At 43.8% G+C, this 18739-nt stretch overlaps 1 protein-coding gene and 1 long non-coding RNA gene across 2 annotated transcripts in view; both read right to left on the bottom strand.

Moving 5' to 3' along the window:
* The window catches only part of LOC146042643 (uncharacterized), a 447704-nt gene that overhangs the window by 109535 nt on the left and 319430 nt on the right, over window positions 1-18739 (bottom strand). The gene's annotated exons all lie outside the window — the stretch shown is intronic.
* Window positions 13979-18739, bottom strand: part of PPCS (phosphopantothenoylcysteine synthetase) — a 47656-nt gene continuing 42895 nt past the window's right edge. The window contains exon 3 of the mRNA XM_083162732.1: window positions 13979-15007. Coding sequence (XP_083018858.1) covers window positions 14684-15007 — 324 coding nt within the window. The 3' untranslated portion in view covers window positions 13979-14683. The remainder of the gene's footprint in view (window positions 15008-18739) is intronic.

The raw sequence follows: 18739 nt of genomic DNA on the forward strand, positions 1-18739 counted from the left end.
AGCAAGCTTCCCTCTCAATGAGCAAGCATACTAATGAGCTCTGCCCCTCCTTATATAGTATGTCAGTCAGCTGTTACACTCAGCTCCTCCCCCTAATCTCTCTTAACACCTAGATTTAGCTCCTCCTCCTAGTATCAGTTCACACCTAGTAACAATACACTATACAGATACAGGCACAACCAAAATCACACTTAGATTTCCCCCTCAAGATTACAGTCTCTATATAGAAAGACAGATAAAAAATACAAGACAGAATGCAAGATAACTCACCTGCTTCAGTTTCCAACTCACAAGTAACTTAAGTAATCAAGCTTCACTTTAGTCAGCAAGCTTCCCTCTCAATGAGCAAGCCTCTTTTGCTTTCCTAAAAACAATGTCTGGCTTGGGTGGCAGAATGGTTTTTAATTTCTCGTCCAAGTGTAGTAGGTGCCAATGGTTGTTCATGATGGATTTGATCTTAGGGGCTAGGTCTGAATACCCAGTGATGAATAGGACTTTGTCATTAGTGGTCTCTGTTGGTTTAGTTTTGTATTTGAGTAATTCATGTCTGGGTTTTTGTTTTAGTTCCTGGAATGCTTTGTCTACCTGTGTTTTGTTATAGCGTTTTTCGAGGAATTGTTTTTGGAGGTCTTGTCCCTGTTCTACATAGTCTGATATGTTGGAACAATTTTGTCTAATGCGGGTAAACTGACTTTGTGGGATGTTGGAGATCCAGGTGGGGTGATGGTTACTGTCCGCTCTGATGTAGCTATGGACGTCTACTTGTTTTTGAAATGTTTTGGTTTGTATTTGGTTATTGTTAATGATGATGTCTAAGTCGAGGAATTCCACACGGGTGTGACTGTAGTTCGTGGTGAAGCGGAGATTTTTGGAGTTATTATTGATGTGTGCAAGGAATGTGTTGAGGGATTGTTCGTCGCCACTCCAAATGAAGAGCACGTCGTCTATGTATCGTACCCAGAAGACCAAGTTTGCCTCCAGCTGTGCCCAGATGTTCAAATCTTCCCAATGGCTCATGAAAAGATTAGCTTAGCTGGGGGCAAACTTGGTCCCCATAGCTGTCCCATGTTTCTGCAGGTAGAAATCCCCCTTAAACCACATGTAATTGTGTCTGAGGATGAAATTGATCCCTTGTAGTATGAAAGATGCCTGTGTTTTGTGTAGTGTGGAGTCTTGTTCTAGAAAGTATTGTATGCTCTCTAGGCCTTGTTGGTGATCTATGGAGGTATAAAGTGAGGTGACGTCACTGGTTGCTAGGAAATAGTGTTCCTGCCACTCTATTGTGTTAAGGATGTTGAGCACCTGTGTGGTGTCTCTGAGAAAAGCTCTTTGTTTGGTCACGTGTTGCTGTAAGAATCGGTCAATGTATTCTGATAGGGGTGCCGTGAGGCAGTCGATGCCTGACACGATGGGCCTGCCTGGGGGTCTGGTGGGGTTCTTGTGGACCTTGGGAAGGTAATAAAAGACAGGTGTTACTGGGTTCGGTGTGTTAAGGAAATTGTGTTCTGTTTTGGTCAAGATGCCTAATGTTTTACCCTGATTGAGTAGTTCTGTGAGTTCTTTTTTGAATTGTGGTAGTGGGTCATGTTTTAATTTTGTGTAGGTATTGGTATCTCCCAGAATGTTTGTAGCTTCAATGATGTAGTCCTGTTTGTCCAGTATGACAATCCCTCCCCCCTTGTCAGCTGGTTTGATGACTATTGTGGGGTTGGCGCTTATGTTGTTCATGGCTCTGGTTTCAGCTATTGTCATGTTTTGTTTGTTACGTGGTGGTGGATTGAGTGCTTTTATATCCCTGATGACTGCTTCCTCAAATGTTTGAACGTGGTTGCCTTTTAGGTAACTTGGGTTGAATGTGGAAGGTGGTCTTAATGTGGTGTGTTGAAATTCATTAGGGGGGGTCTGGGGGTTGAGGTTAGGGTGTTTTCCCATGAAATATTTTTTGAGTGCCAGTTTTCTGGTGAAGTTTTTGATGTCCAAGTAAGTGTCGAATTTGTTTAATTTATTGTTAGGGGCGAATTTTAATCCTTTGTTTAGTACGTTTGTTTCTGGTGTGGTGAGTTGATGACTGCTTAAGTTGAAGATCCCTGTGGGTTTGTTTGTGTCTGTTTTGTTGCTGTCATCTGCTTTTTGTGTTCCTGAGTGTTTGTTGTGTCCTCCTCTCCTCTGTCGCTGTGTTTTCTTTTGTTTGTTCTTAAGATTGGAGGGGGTGCATATTTGCCTAGCTCTAAAAAATGATCTCCCCATGTTGGTGATGTTGGGGGGGGGGGGGGGGGGGTGTTTCGGTGGGGACTGTTTCTTGTATTGATGGCAGTGTATTAATGGTATGATTAATTGTGTTGCCTCCAAGTGGTGGTGTTTCTTTTGTGTTGGAACGTAAGGTGACTTTTGTAAAGTCGATCCACCCTTGTTCGAATGATTGTCTTGCTATGTCTGTGTATGTGTTGGGTAGGTCGTCTTGGTCATCTATTGTGTAGATGGAGAAACTGTCAGTGTCTGCCTCGCTGTGAATGGACAGTTCTAACAGTTCTGGTGTAGTGGGTGCCTTGGCCGGTTTGGTCATGTATTGTTGGTATGACAGATTGAGTTTCTTATAGATGGGTGTATGTCCAATGTTACGATTTGTGAATTTTTTATGTTGTTCCTTGTATTTATGTGGCTGTTTCTGCAGTGGGGGATTGGTTTCTGTGGTTTGTTGTGGTTCTTTATCCCATACTTGTCCCGTAAGATTTTTGATTTTTTTGGTCTGAATCAGTGATTCTTCCTGTTTTTTTAGGCGTGTTAGCATTAAGGTTTCTAAGGCTTTGTATTCCGTGTCCCCTTTGTGTGTTTCTAGGTTTTTGTCTAAATTCTGGATGTTGACTTCTATATTTGTGAAGCCATGTCCCGTCACCTCCCTTTCCAATATCTGGTTTATTTCCTATCAATACATTACTATCTGTCCATCTATTCCCATGGAACCACCTATCCATTCATCCTCTTACCTAAACAACATCTTTCCTCCTGCTCATCTAGTTACCCTTCCCCCATCAATATAGGACCTTCATTATGTCCACTCCATACAAACCAAAACAACCCCCACCGTTCCTATCATAATCCTCCAATCCCACCTTACTACAAGCGATCATGTGCATAGCAGTCTGCCCATTTATTTCCCCCTTTGTATTCAGCCGCAACATCGCTGCCACTTATGCTGGCAGCGATTCATTCTCTATAACATCCCCCGAAGCGAGCCCCCTCCACCTCTCCAATCAAAATAAGGTTCAGGGGAAGCGAGCCCCCCTCACCCCTCCTATCACAGCGCAGCACCATCAGCTCAGTAGGAAAACACATACTTACTGTCTGTACGTAAACCGGCCTATCAGCGCGTCGGCTCAGCCGACGTCACACTCGCATCTAACCCTGCCAACCAGCACGTCGCCTGATCCAGCGTCACAAACCACCGCTCATCCAATCACCCACGGAGTACGGCACATGCGCCGTCCCTGTCCACACTAGCGATACACTTTGGGCTCTAGCGCCGGACTTCTGCGCATGCGCAGTGGCCGCGCAGGGAAACTCACTGTAATTAACGCTACCCCCACCAGCATAAATACCGGGCCATGGACACCACACTCTCCACCATTAAAAAAGTCCCTTTATGGGATGAAACGAGTTTGGTACTCCAGCCTTTCCAATTGTATATTGTTTTTACAATAAATTGTGCTATACACCAAGCACTAGTCTACAGCCTATCTTTCATTCATTCCTCCTGCCGTCCGATCGCCACACCAGGATACATCCAGGACAGGAGTGCATGCTGACTCTTCAAGACCCAAGGGTAAGTTGCTACAGCAGCAACCTTTCTGTTATCTGATTTATTCTGACACATCCTCCTTGCATCTGAGGTACCGGCACTACAGCCCAGAAGCAAGCAACTCTTACTCAGAACTCCCAGCCTCAAGTCCCCCAGGTAGAAAGATTACTCTTCGAGGGACAGGTTACCTAAGGTCTACAGACCACACCGGTCCTTTAATATCTCCTCCCAACACCCAGCCTACAGTTTTTGCCCACCTGCTAAAGTACACCATCAGTGACTTTGAACTCTTAACCCTTTCCACCCATCACAGCAACCCCAGAGGGACAGGTCACCAAAGGTCTACAGACCACACTGGTCCTTTAATATCTCCTCTTAACACCCAGCCTACAGTTTTTGCCCACCTGCTAAAGTACACCATCAGTGTCTCTTAACTTTTAACCATTTCCACCTCTCACAGCAACCCCAGAGCGCCAGCACCACCCAAATCCTTCACTTGTTCTCATTTTAGGGGGTAACAGGACTCCCCCCTACAGGTGCGAGCTGCTAAGGGTTAGCCTTCTCCCCATTCCAAGTGCTGTGCAAACACCATTTACAAATCTTTGTAGAAGGGCTGGTGATTTTGTTAACATAAATGCAGGTGAATCCGCTCTAGCCACAAGATGTGCGATGTTAGTATTCATACAATTTGTGTAATAATATTGTATCCCATTACCATGGTTCTGGGAACATTGCCAATACACAATAGCATAATAAGCTGGTACACAAACATCACCACAGTGTAGAATTTGGATCAAGACTACACTAATGCAGATGAGTTCCATTAAAAAACACCTAAAACATTCCTGGCCAACTATGGCCTGAGGTCTGGCGCACATAAAAACTTGTAGCACATTCACCATGTTTTAGATTGACGAATTGGCATTAGCCACTTTAAATGATATGTTTAATAATGTGTTTTAAGATGTTATATTCAGTGCACTGTGGACATTTAGAGAACACTTGAAAGATACACATATAGAAGATGGCCTTAACATTCTCATATTCTAAGTAATCTCCTAGCGTGATAACAAGGCTTTTAGAGGTTCAACAGTACAAAAAAAAAACAACTAAAACAGTTATATTAGGCGCTGGTCCCTTCTAGTGCTGATATAGTGGAAATTCAGGGCGAGATTTAGTGGGTTGACCGTTTTTGAGAAAATGCAATTTCTTCTCAAATCGCCCTATATCGCCGTTTTTTTAAATCGCATTTTTGCCGTGAATTCGGATATTTAATGAGGTGTGTATTCCGGCATGAAAAGTGCGAGAAAGTGCAAATAAAGGGGGATTTTCGGAATGAAAAAGTGCGATTTTTAGTCATGAAAAGGTGCGATTTTGGTGAAATGTGCGATTTTGTCATTAAAAAAAAAAAAAAAAATATGGCGTGAGGTCCCCCCTCCTGTACATAACCAGCCCTAGGCTCATTGAGCCGGACCTGGTTCCAAAAATACGGGGGGGGGGGACAAAAAATCTGGGGGTCCCCCGTATCTTGAAACCAGCACCAGGCTCCAACAGCCCGCAGTGTCATGCCACAGCCGGGGGACACTTTCTACACAAGGTCCCCCGGCCGTACCATGAGCACCGTGGCTGGTCAGCCTTGGACGGGGTACCTGGAGGAGTGGGGACCCCCCCCCAATAAAGGGGTCCCCCCCCCAGGCTTCACCCGTCCAGGGCTGAAGCCCGGGGCTGTCACCGGCGTCCCTGGCCATTGGGTTAAATTCACATTCCTAACATTGCTTAATACAGGAGAACTACAAGTGCCAGCAGACCTCCCCCGCATGCTGGGACTTGGAGAACCACAAGTCCCAGCATGCGGGTCATTAATGGGCCAGCTGGGACTTGTAGTCCACCTGTAAAAAGAATGTTAAAATAAAACACACACACAGAAAAGTAAAACTTTATTACATACACATCCACACACTTCAATTTTACACCAATATACATACCAATCCAGGATCCAGCGCTGGTCTCCCTTCTGCAGCAGAGCCGGCTCCCCCCGCATTGACAGGGGGGAGAACTGGCTTTCTCCGATGCAGCTAACAGCTTCTGTCACGTTGTCCCAGCGCAACAGAGGCTGAGAGCGTGATTGGGCGATGTGTCTCCATGGAGACGCATAGCTCAGCCAATCAGGCCTGAGCTATGCATCTCCATGGAGATGCATTGCCCAATCACGCCCAATCGCCAGTCAGGATCAGGTCTATTTTTTTTTTTTGATGTTTAGACCATTTTTTTTGGTGATTTCCAAATTCGCATCTCATTAAATATGCAAATTGTATATTTTTCAATGGGGAAAACATCTGGATGCGAATTCCGGAGTTAAAAAAAATTCGCACTTTCAGAAAGTGCGATTTCTCTGCAAAAAACGCAATTTTTGCCAATTTTCGCATCTCATTAATTATGCAAATTCGGGAAAAAGTGCGAAAACTGCCGTTTTTGCGATAAAAATCCCTTTAGAGACCGCTATCTGGTCAAATATTAATTCAAGTGAATTCAATGATTTAATACACAATTAGTTTTCTAAACATGATCATTACAAAAAAGGAAAAACAAACATACTAAAAAACATGTACAGTACACTTACACTAAAAATAATAATTAAACAATATACAAATTCATGGTGCTAAATCAAATTCATTACAGCAGTCGAACATTAATCTAGAAATTTTTGCAAAAGTATGGGTTTTTTGAGGCTAGAGGTTTAGGGTCTCATATGGCATGTGCGAGGCTTATATGGCACAGTCTCATGAATACAAAAGTCTCCTTGATATCTTTACCATATGCAGTATTGGTGGGTACTGGCTGTTAAATTGATGTGAAACAGACCTCATAAAATATAGATCACCTGCAAGATTTTTCATACCACTTGCATTTGCCAGTACCTTCCCATAATGCAGCTAAGTGGCCAGGAAGGAGGTCCGGAGATTCACCCTTGTATTAAATACCACAGCTCTGCCACAGGAGTAGGATATGATGGAGTCATGTGGTGCACAGGAACTGTAGATGGACCAGGAGATAAAGGGATAAAATGGGCTGGTTTAATGAAAGACATTCATATATAATAAAGGAATGGCAGCACTCAAATACTTTTTTCAGAAAACAAAAGTAAATGATAATTAAAGCAAAAGTTCTTGTAAGGAAACTAGGGGTGATGGCAGCTGAAGTCTTTAGGGTGACAAAGGACACTGAAGAATGAAACGGGTGGCTTAATGAAGTGATAAAGTCTTGAGTAATGATAACCAGAAAGAGGAGTGGTCACAAACCTGACTTGGTTCACCTTTGTTTTCTGATGTTTCCATGCTTGTCTGTTTCCTAGCTGCTGCTCTGCATTCCTCAGTGATTAAACTCCAGTGAGGCTCCCTGAGTTCAGCACTGGTTACATGATCCAGGTAAAAAAACTCAATGCATACTTCCTGGTTCTGTGTGCTGCTGCTGAAAGATGCAGACAATCAGAAATCACCTGAAGGAATATAAGCCAGCTTCGCAGAGTCCTCCTTGCCTTGAACAAATGTTCATTCTGCTCCCTTTGTGGTTACCCCAGAGACAGAGAGTTCCCAGGCTATCCAGTGCTCCCAGCGATTCCACCTTCAGTGTCCTGCTGCTGATCTACCAGTTGCTCCTGCTTACTTCATCCCTGCGGTTGAGTGTGTCCAGCTACCCCCAGCAGAGGTCACCACTGGCCCTGGCTAGCTATCCCCGCTAGATCCCAGGCTAGGCATCCATATTGGCTCCCAGGCCAATCTTCTGCTATTGCTCAGTGTCAGTGACTATCACCAACTTTATTCCTGACTGTTGACAGTACTGTTGACCCCTGGGTTGACTATCCAATACTGCAGTCTCCAGCAAAAGTTACCACCAGTGTCCAGACTGTCGACATCCCAGGTCGACCACCAGCTATTGAGCTTTCCAGAGACTTTTACCACCAGAGTCCTGACTGTCGACATCCCAGGTTGCCCCACGGCTTTTGTGCTTCACTAGAGACTTTCTCCACCATTGTACTGGCTGTCAACAATCTTCAACTTCCCGTGTCGGCTTCCAAGCCATTAACTGCCCGTGTTGGCTCCCAGGCCGTCGACACTCCTCCAGCTCCCAGGCCGACAACAGTCATCGGCTCCCAGGCCATCAACACGCGCCTATGGTTCACAGGCTATCGACGTGGTGGCATGGGACAAGCTTCCAGTAAATGGCAAAAGTATAGATTGGAGTACTCCTCACGTCAGATGGGCTCAATTTTGCGTACAGGCTGTGTAGATGGTAAAGGGAAATGAGGCTTGGAAGCACGATGTGAAGAGTGTGTAATGATTTGAGAATGGGGCGTGGAGAGCGTGTTTTAAGATGGCCACGGGAGGCTGTAAATGGTATTAAATGAGGTTTGGACAGCGGTATTAAAGATGGGCGCTATAGGCAATATATCACATCAAATGAAAACAGGGTGTGACACGCACTCCGGGAAGCATGCCTGCAGACAACGATGGAATTTCTAATAGAGCCATAAGGAATAAAAGGCTCAATCTGAGGAAGCCGGCTGAAAAGTAGAAGGCAGAGAAATGCGTAATTGAGCCTCTCTGACGTGAGAAGTACTCCAATCTATACTTTGGCCATTTACTGGGAGCTGTGGGATTATTTAATACAAGAGTGTGCATCTCCGGACCGCCTGCCTGGCCACTTAGCTGCATTATGGGAAGCTACTGGCAAATACAAGTGGTATGAAAAATCTTGCAGGTGATACAGATGGGGCTGGGCTCTTCTTTGCTGGCGAATCGCCAGAACATCACCGCTGGCGATCCGCCAGCAGCCCGGCTCGCCATCTGACTGAGACGCGCGTGCGCCTCACGCGCGTCTCAATCTCAGTCGGCGGATCGACGGGAACCCTGTCCGTCTCGGCTTCAGGGAGACGGACAGGGTTAGGGGGGTGCGGGCAGTCGGCAGGGACCCCGGGTGACCGCGGACAAGCCGGCGGTGACCCGGGGGAAGAGGGACACGTGCACCTCTCGTGCGCACGCGTCCCCTTCTCGCTATACAGATGGCGACTGGCGGGGGATGATGGGGAAGATTAGCCATGCCCCATCTGTATATGCATCATAAGGTCTGTTGCTCATCAATTTAACAGCCAAGAGTACCCACCAATACTCCATATGAAGTCTCAAGGAGACTTTTTATATTCATGAGACTGTACCATATAAGCCACACACACACACACACACACACACACACACACACACACACACGAGACCCTAAACCTCCAGCCTATTGTTTTATTAATTATTATTTTAGTGTAAGTGTGCTGTACATGCATAGAAATAAATGCAGCACATATTTAAAAATGTTAGTTAGGTAGGACTACTTCTGTACAACAGCTAAGCAGTCTGGAAAACAAACTCTTTGGGGGTCGATCCTATTTGGTGCATATGTTTCGCGAATCATCACGGTACTGGGTGCACTTTACGGTGGGTTGAATTCGCTTAAAAGTCCTTGCACCTCCATGGGGGGGGGGGGTGAGATCAATTTTAAGCGAATTCAGCCCAGCGAAGGGTGCGAGATCGGGCTAAATCAGGTGCTGTTGCCAGCGCTTAAACACATGACCTCAAACCCATCAGACCTTATAGGATAGACCCCTTTGTATTTCTTCAATACCAGTTCTAGGAACTTAGGGCCTGATACAGAGTTAAACGCAAACCAAATTCTTTAGCCCCGTACACACGGGGGAGATCTATTGCTCAGCCATATATTGCTAGCAATATATTGGCTGAGCAATATATTGCTCAATTTGTGGTCGCTGCTCAATTACTCCTTTTCATCAGCGACCACAAATGGTCGCTGATGAGAAGGAACCTCTGCCTGGGCAGCCGCAGAGGTAATTAGCTGGTCGCAGGAGCCAGCGATTAGAACGGGGCTGAAAACGGGAGCGCGCACCCAGCGATTTATCGCCGGGGCACACTCCAATCACTGGCAATATGGTCGCCAGCGACCATATTTCCAGCGATTTCAGCCCCTATCGCCCCTGTGTGTACACAGCTTTTCTCTAATAGATAAAACCATGTTGCACTGCAGGTGGGGCAAAATGTAAAATGTAGAGCGATTTTAATTTTGGTGGGGTGTGTTGAAAGTGAAATCTAAATTAAAGTGTAAAAAAAAAAAAAGCAGGCAGTATTTACCCTGCAGAGAACCAAAATAGCTCACCCAAATCTAATACCTCTTTCACAATGCAGCTATAACACGGTATATTGCCGTTTTGAAACTAGCTGCAGTGTGAAAGCTCCAGAGTGAATTTAACGGTTCCAGAAAACTGGTATTTCAAAACGGTTACAAAGAAGGATCCTACACGGTTCTGTGCAGTTAATTGTGCAGGATGAATGGCTCAGAATCGGTATTTCCACACAGTGGCGTAACTCCCGGAGACAACAGAGTCTAATGCTGCTAAGCCCTGAAGGGGCTCCTCTGCCATCTGGGACCTGTAGTCAGTAGCACTGGGATATATACAGTATCAGCTTCTCAGCCTCTCACCCTTTAGCAGCTGCCAACGGCTTCCTGCTGGTCTTCCGCTACCTGGTCCTTGGCTCCCCATTCTACTGGGGATATTCAGGTAAACCTCCGGCGTTCTGACAGCAGTCCGGACCACAACCCCCCCCCCCCCACAATCACTGACAACAGCACCCCTCCCCCCGCGTACACACTGGCAGCAGAACCCATACTGACCAGCCCCCCTGCGATAACTGACTCTGAATCACCGATCACCTGCGGGGACCTCTGCACCCCCCCAACCACCCCCCACTGAACTCTGGCAAAGGATAACAGTAGCTGCACCACCCTCACAGGTACTAATTATATATATATATATATATACACATACACTAAATGAGGAAGGCTCCATCTCTCTATCTATCTCTCTATCTGTTAACTGGATTAAGTGATTACTATGCTAAACCCCTACTGTATTATTCTACGTATTGTATTGCTGCTGAGAACAATAGGATAGCCATGTTGTGTGTGTATGTGTGATCAGGCGGCACTCACGGATTTGATGCAAAACGTGGAAAAACGTATTTATTCATCCGACATGTTTCGGGCACACGGCCCGTCCTCAGGGATAAACAACAGTGACTCTAAAACACACTTATATGCCACAACAAGTGAAAAACTCCCTCCCCTTGGTCAGTCAGCGCCGCCCCTCTTACCTGTGTTCACCAGATTGTTTCCCCGCTTCCGCTCACCTCCAGCATGTAGTTACCTGTGTCTTGCCATTGAGGAGGCTGTACTTCCGCACAGCACTTCCTCTGACGTCATCAGGCTTCTCCCACGCTGCGGTTCAGCTGGATAGCCAAACCTCACTCTGGATTCCACAGGGAGGCCGGTCGCTAGGCCACAAACCCAGCCACTTTTTATCCCGCCCCAAGGGATGCTACAAATGTGTGGGGTGTACGACCTGTAGCTCCATGATCACAGGAGATACAGTGAGCCACCCACACACAGGTAGAAAATTTAAAATCCAGCATTCCATCACTTGTTCCAGCCGGTACGTTGTATACATTCTGTCTTGTCCATGTGGACTTTACTACGTGGGCAAGACAGGGTCAATTTAAAGAAAGAATGGCGAATCATCACCTCGCCATAAGGCAAGCATTAGCCTCCGGCCAGAGTGAACAACCAGTGGCGCGGCACTGTGCTGAAAGAAAGCACAACTTATCCAGTATAAGATCTAAAATCATAGACCACGTACCTGTCCCAGCAAGGAGGTGGCAATAGAAAGAAACAACTCCTACAGCTTGAGGTGAGGTGGATACACCAGCTTGACACACTCGCACCCAAGGGGCTGAATGAGCAACATGGTTTGTACCATTTTCTATAGGCATCTCATGCCGTGTAGAATAACAAGTTTAAAACCTAATGTTACATCCATGACAATTTTGTATTAAATAAAATAATATCGTTCTAAAAAAATATCGCTCAGAAAAACATAGCCCACAATCAGTGGATGCAGACACCTATAGATGAGATAAACAATGTTGTATTGTGTTACCATAGAGACAAATCACATTAATATCCGTACCAACAATAGAATAAAATAAAAAATTGTTTAGGTACATATCAATACACGTGACCCGATTGGTACAGCATCCCTCTGCAGATTTTTAAATTGTCTATTTTTATGTATTTGATGTATGTATTTTATGTATTGCATTTATTTTTTACTTTACACAGCACAGGCACTAATCTGCCTTTTAAATGGCTACATCGTAGCCTCTTACAGCACGCTTTTATAATGCATTGTTACTTCTCTTTCAGATCCCGATTTTTTCAATGTTTGTATGGTCGCCTAGCGACCGGCCTCCCTGTGGAATCCAGAGTGAGGTTTGGCTATCCAACTGAACCGCAGCGTGGGAGAAGCCTGATGACGTCAGAGGAAGTGCTGGGCAGAAGTACAGCCTCCTCAATGGCAGGACACAGGTGACTACACGCTGGAGGTGAGCGGAAGCGGGGACACAATCTGGTGAACACAGGTAAGAGGGGCGGCGCTGACTGACCAAGGGGAGGGAGTTTTTCACTTGTTGTGGCATATAAGTGTGTTTTAGAGTCACTGTTGTTTATCCCTGAGGACGGGCCGTGTGCCCGAAACATGTCGGATGAATAAATAAGTTTTTCCACGTTTTGAATCAAATCCGTGAGTGCCGCCTGATCATTGACCCTATACTAGGACCAACCAGTCCATACTGGAAGGCACCGGGTCAGTATTATCAGCATCATCCACCTGGGAGTGCCAGCTCACACAGAATATATATATATATATATATATATATATATATATATATATATTTTTTATTATACATACACAGATTTTTTGGAGGAAGGGAGGGGGAGGGGTTAGTGCACCAAACTATTTCTTGCCTCCGGTGCTTTGGGAGAACTTACACCCCTGAAGCCACAGAAGGTGATAGGCTGGATCCCTGTATGATGTTCCTGCCCACAACCACAACTATGGGTGAAACGGATTCAATGTGAAAAGGTACAAAAACTGTAATATACAGTTTACAACATGCGATGTGAAAGGGGTTTAACTTGCTCTGACCCGTTTTAAGAAACGTTTCAAATACCGGGTCTAAGCAGGTTTTGCGATGTGAAAGCAGTATTACTCTCTTGCAAGTTAAATTTGCCCCACCAGCAGTGTGCGTGGTTTTGTCCGATTGAGATAAAAAAAAATTGCTTTGCAATCAACAGTTAAATAGGTTGAACTCGATGGACGAACGTCTTTTTTTCAGCCTTAATTACTATGTTACTATGAGATAGAAAAAAAATTGCTTTGCAATCAACTCTTCATCAGGTCCTTAATTTGGTGCTCAGGAACAGTCAAAAACTAATTATGTAATGCGCTCAATAGAATTATGTTGTAATTATTTGTATACTATACAAGAAAAATAAATTACACCTTCTAAAGGGGACAGTGGAGTGGTTGTCCATACATATCTTGTAAAATGAAAGCTAGAATGAGATTGGTTGCTATGTAACACCTCCACTCTTCATCTATAAAAGGTTTAAAACATTACAATTATTATGATCACCCATTACACAGCAATGGCTTTGTATGCATGTGGACTCCTAGCCAGAAGTAGGCACTGAAGTTCCAGCACAACAGGTAAAACGTGTTAGGTTGTACGGTTATCAATATTGAAAGTTAAAGAGAAAGTAATGTCCTGGAAGCTTGAACCTATGTAGATACTGATTTATGTTCTTGTCCCTACAGTTAATGAAAAGAGCATAATGGAGATTTAAAACAGTGACTTACAATAGGATTAGAAATTAAGGTGTGCATACAATGCGTTATCAATGGCAATCAATGAACCCTATTGGTTACCTCAGCCAAAGCTCACATATGGTAGGCAATTATGCACCCCAAACACCCCTGACTATGGCCAAACTGAACGATTGAGTAAACCCTCTGATCATTTACTTAGTCGTTCTGTGTGTGGCCATGATTAGGGGTGTTCTGGATTTCAAAGCTAATTGGATAGATATCAGATTGGAATGGATATCGGTCCATGTGTGGGAACAGTTAGGGTTAGGTTGCGGGGATGGAGGGTTAGGGTGTGCAGGTAAAATATAAAATATATTTACAGGACACCGGTTGGTATTCAATCGGTCAGGATGCCAGCGCTGGCTACCAGCATTTGTTTATTGATCATCCATGCATATTCCTATTAGAACATTTAGATACATTTACAACATATTGGAAACATACAAGTGTTTGAATAAGGTGAAGAGAAGACATCAATTTAAGAAATTGCCCATATTCTAACCAGCAGCTTGTATGATCCCATAAAGTACTTATGAGTGCTCCCAATAGTTTTACAGCCCAAAAGGAGCACAGTTCAAATGGACTAAGGTACAGCCAAACAATGGCCCCGATTCAGGTTGGCTCGGTAAGCTGCAAACAACACAGCGTATGAGACACTGCCTCGCCGAATATACAACCCCCCTTCCCCCTGCTGAAACCCCTTGGTACCATGCAAGGGGATGTGCACGAGAACACATCCCCTTGAATTCCTCCGCTAGCAGGGGAAATCATGAGCACTACGACAAAGACTTTATGAGTACTACGACAAAGACTGGGTGGGATCGGCCCGCTCGTGTACCCATGGAAATACACAGCTTTTTCATGGTAATGCCAAGAAATTGCTGGGCGTTTCCATGGTCCAGCGTCGGCCCCGCAACGAGCTTCCTGGCAAGTGTGTAAATTGCCAGGGTCTGCTCATGTGTAAATACGCTCTTGCGCAGACCCCCAAACATCGGAACAGGGCCAAATTTGCCCCTTTCAAAGTGAACCTGAATCAGGGCCAATGTTAGGATAAATGGCTAATTTCATTCAGTCCCCTCAATAAACTTCATATGACGTAAAGTTAAGTCCTTGATAATCTTGTCTTCTATCTCCACCCCTAGGCACTCTTCTTCATCTGATACATACAGCTTTGCCTCTTCTGTGTTAGTCACAATTACAACATAGGATCTTCTTGTGTCAAGGACGTTTGCTACGACAACCTGATGTCGGTAGGTGGCCAAAGCTTTCCGAGCTCTCTCAATTAAAATATTTGGATCAGTTTCCAGTTTAAAAGAAATAACAAAGGCTTTGGGAGCCCAATCTTTTACCAACGGTGAAAGCATTTTAGGAACCATCTTCATCGTAATCTTTAAAAGAAAGAAAAAAAAAAAGTGTCATTTTTTAATTCAGTAATTGTATTTTCCGATTTAGACTTTGCCTCTAATTATACCCCTTTCACACCAGCCTAAATTCTCAGGTTGGGCCCGGAAACACAGGCAGTGGGCACAGATGACAGGAAAGGCGGCGTATGTAGAGGACGCAGCTCTCCGGCACCCTCACTGCAGCCGGGGAGCTGTGTCATTTGCGCCCGCCCTCTGACCAGTCACCTGTGCCCACCGTCTGTGTGGATCCCTGGCCTGCACCAAGGACCAGCAACCCAGGGTGAGTACTCTCCGCTGAGAAAGCGCCTGCGCCGCCATTTACCCGCCTCCTTCCCACAACAGAAAATGCAGGGACTTTTCTGATGTGAAACGGGCCAACTCGGGAATGCCCCGGCATAATCCCTTGGCCATGTGATCGGGGTTTTAGAGAACTCGTGAGGAAAAAGCCAGACAGACAGTAAGAGAAAATGCCCATTGTTGACATGCAGAAGAACTGGGAATGGATCCCTAAAATCGCTCTCCATTCACAAATCCATACACAATTCCCAAACCATGGAAAGGTTTCTAAAGTCTGAGCAAATGGGAGCAGCTCTGACCCTTTCAATAATCTGCTACAGGCTGATCAAGGCTGGCACTGACGTCACATACCCTCCCTTAAAATGCCTGGGCATGCTAATTAGCGGCCAGGTCTGAATCAGGCTCAATAGCTGCATACTTGCTGTAGTTCCCGGTGAAAACTGTGGGATTATACTCACCGATAATTCCTTTTCTTCCTAGACATCCCATGGCAGCCAAGACCTTGGGATTTCATCCCTCTCCCCTTTAGTTAAACAGGTTGTTTTTTTTCTCAGGACCTCCCCCCTCTGGAATAAAGCTCAGCTCCTCCCTTTCCTCTATGTCTTTTTGAGTGCCTCCTTATTTCCTTAGTCCTGGAAAAAAAACACATCAACAACAAGGGAAGGGAAAAACTTATGGCTGCCATGGGATCTCTAGGAAGAAAAGGAATTATCGGTAAGTATAATCCAGTTTTCTTCTACGATCCCCATGGCAGTCAAGACCTTGGGATAAATACCAAAGCAAACAAAGGGAGGGAAACTTAATCATATGCCAAAATAAATATTTAATCTGCAAGTACACTTTGGAGGACAGGATCCCCAAAACAAGTGTTTGAAACATTTAGAGCATAATGCCCTGAAAATGTATGTATGGATGACCAAGTGGCTGCACCACAGATATCCTTAAATCGAGGCTTGAGCCTTCCCCCAGCCCATGAAGTTGCCATGGCCTGAGTGGAGTGTGCCTTCACAATATTGGGAACCTCCTTTCCTTCTTGCTTGTAAGCAAACACAATCAATTCTCGAATCCATCTCGCCATTGTCGGTTTGGAAGGAGCTAGACCTTTTCTCATTCCCTCTGGCACCACAAACAGATTCTTGGATCTTCTGATCTCTTTAATTCTGTCCAAATATATGGTGATACCTCTCACCAAATCTAGTTTATGCCATTCTTCCTCTTTTTCACCCTTCGGAATTGGATAGAAAGCTGGAAGTGTAATTTCTTGATTAATCTGAAATGAATTGACTACTTTTGGAAGAAAGTCAGGGTGAGTACGAAGTACAATTCGGTCAGAGAAAATCACATGTTACTGTGATCATAGCTTTCTCATGCACCCTAGATAAGCTCATTTACCTGAAACCTGTGACAGCTGCCCCTTTAATACGAATTCAGGTGCTGTGTTTGGGATGGTCTCACCTTTAAAAGCCATAAGGACATGGCAGTTGAGCTTTAACCAAGGAAAATAACACATGTTCATTTTAGCTATGATGTGCAAACAGTTGCCAGGTTCCCATGAAAATCAGTTGTTAGTGTAGGACATGCAGTGAAATGGGGTCCCTTGGCGATGGGCTGCAAGCTTAAATGCATTGATCAATTCATGAACTAAAACCCCACTATTTATTTAATTGATTATGTGAATGTTAAGGTGAGTTTGTTGTAGTCAGTGCTGGGCCCCCTGTGTTTGTATTTATTAGAGTGTGTGGTCACAGGCCAATGCACCCCATCCTGGGAAGTGGGTGCTAATTGCACCCCATTCTTAGGAATGGCGAGTGTGTTGGTACGTGTGTGTGTGTATATATATATATATATATATATAAAAATATATATATATATATATATAAAAATATATATATATATATATATATATATATATATATATATATATATATATATATATATATATATAAATATAAAAGAAAGTGTAGAGGTGCGCTGATGGCAGTTTCACCAAAACTGTATATATGCACACATATAAAGCAGTAAAAAGTTTTTATTTCATACAATAAAAAGTATAAAAATATGTATTTCATACAGATGTTCGCATCATAAATTTGATGTGAGGTACCACTTCCGAGAGACCCTACGCGTTTCGTCCCATAGGGACTTCCTCAGGGGTAACAAGGTATCTAAGATGGTGAAACAATGCCATATAAGAAAATTTGATAATACTGTAGACATATTAAAAACCAAAACATATAGGGAAATGTGCTACAATTATTCTGTAGGAGGAGTTGCCAAGATCGATGATAAAGGACGGAGATGGAGGAGGACAAAAAGGAGGTAGGTAAACCCTCTCCCATTCACCTGTGGTCTTTGACTGGGAATGCTTATTAAAATTAAAATTACCTACCAAAACATGTATTCTATAACGAATGGTAGGATTACCAGAGTTGGATCAAATACCCTAGAAACGGGTGTAGGCTGGCAGGATATCTAAAATAATTTTTAAACATTACTATGGAGATAGGTGGGAAATAAATAGATAAACATATGTATTCTTGGAGTCTAATGTTCAAAAAGACAGATGACTCAATATGTATAGCACTGAACAGGTTTAACACATGTACATACCAAAAATTCAGGATGGATATATAAACTATCCGACTGATGTCTTCACCAGATTTAAATTCTGCAACCCATAAACAACAGGAATTATTATATAGGGTTAAACCATAAGTAACTAACCTTATCAGGTGGAGTTTAAACTAAAATGTTCAATTAGGACGTACTGGGTGCCCAACTTCATGAATATGGGGTATGCATATCATGAAAAAAAAATTATATATATATATATATATATATATATATATATATATATATATATATATATATATATATATATATATATAAAAATAACTAAAAATTAAAAAAATATATTAAAATAAATAAAAAGAATGAATAAAAATAATAATAAATAAATATATATATATATATATATATATATATATATATATATATATATATATATATATATATATATATATATACACATACACTAAAAAATAGGTATAGAAAAATATGAGTGAACTACAATGATAAGCGACAATGTCGGCGAGGATATGTACATATACACATACATATCCATGCACATATCTCTATAATATCTATAGGGTTCCAAGGGAAGCAGATAAAAATCTCACTCTGGCCCTTATTCTGATCGGTGCGGATATATCCGCGTGCGTTCGGCCCGCCGATGTTTTGTGTCTGCGCATGTGCAGAGGCGTCTCTGCGCATGTGCGAGCGGGGCGTACGGCCAAATCCCGCATGATATGTGAACACTCCGAACAGGGGGTGGAGAGGGGCGTGAAGGGCTATTTGGGCTCATTACCATATGCATACGCCCCGCGTTTCATGGGAGTTGGCGATGGGCGTACGTATGGT

Source organism: Crinia signifera, chromosome 19 (genome assembly GCF_055691185.1).
Source record: "Crinia signifera chromosome 19, ASM5569118v1, whole genome shotgun sequence".
In the NCBI taxonomy this organism is placed as follows: Eukaryota; Metazoa; Chordata; class Amphibia; order Anura; family Myobatrachidae; genus Crinia; species Crinia signifera.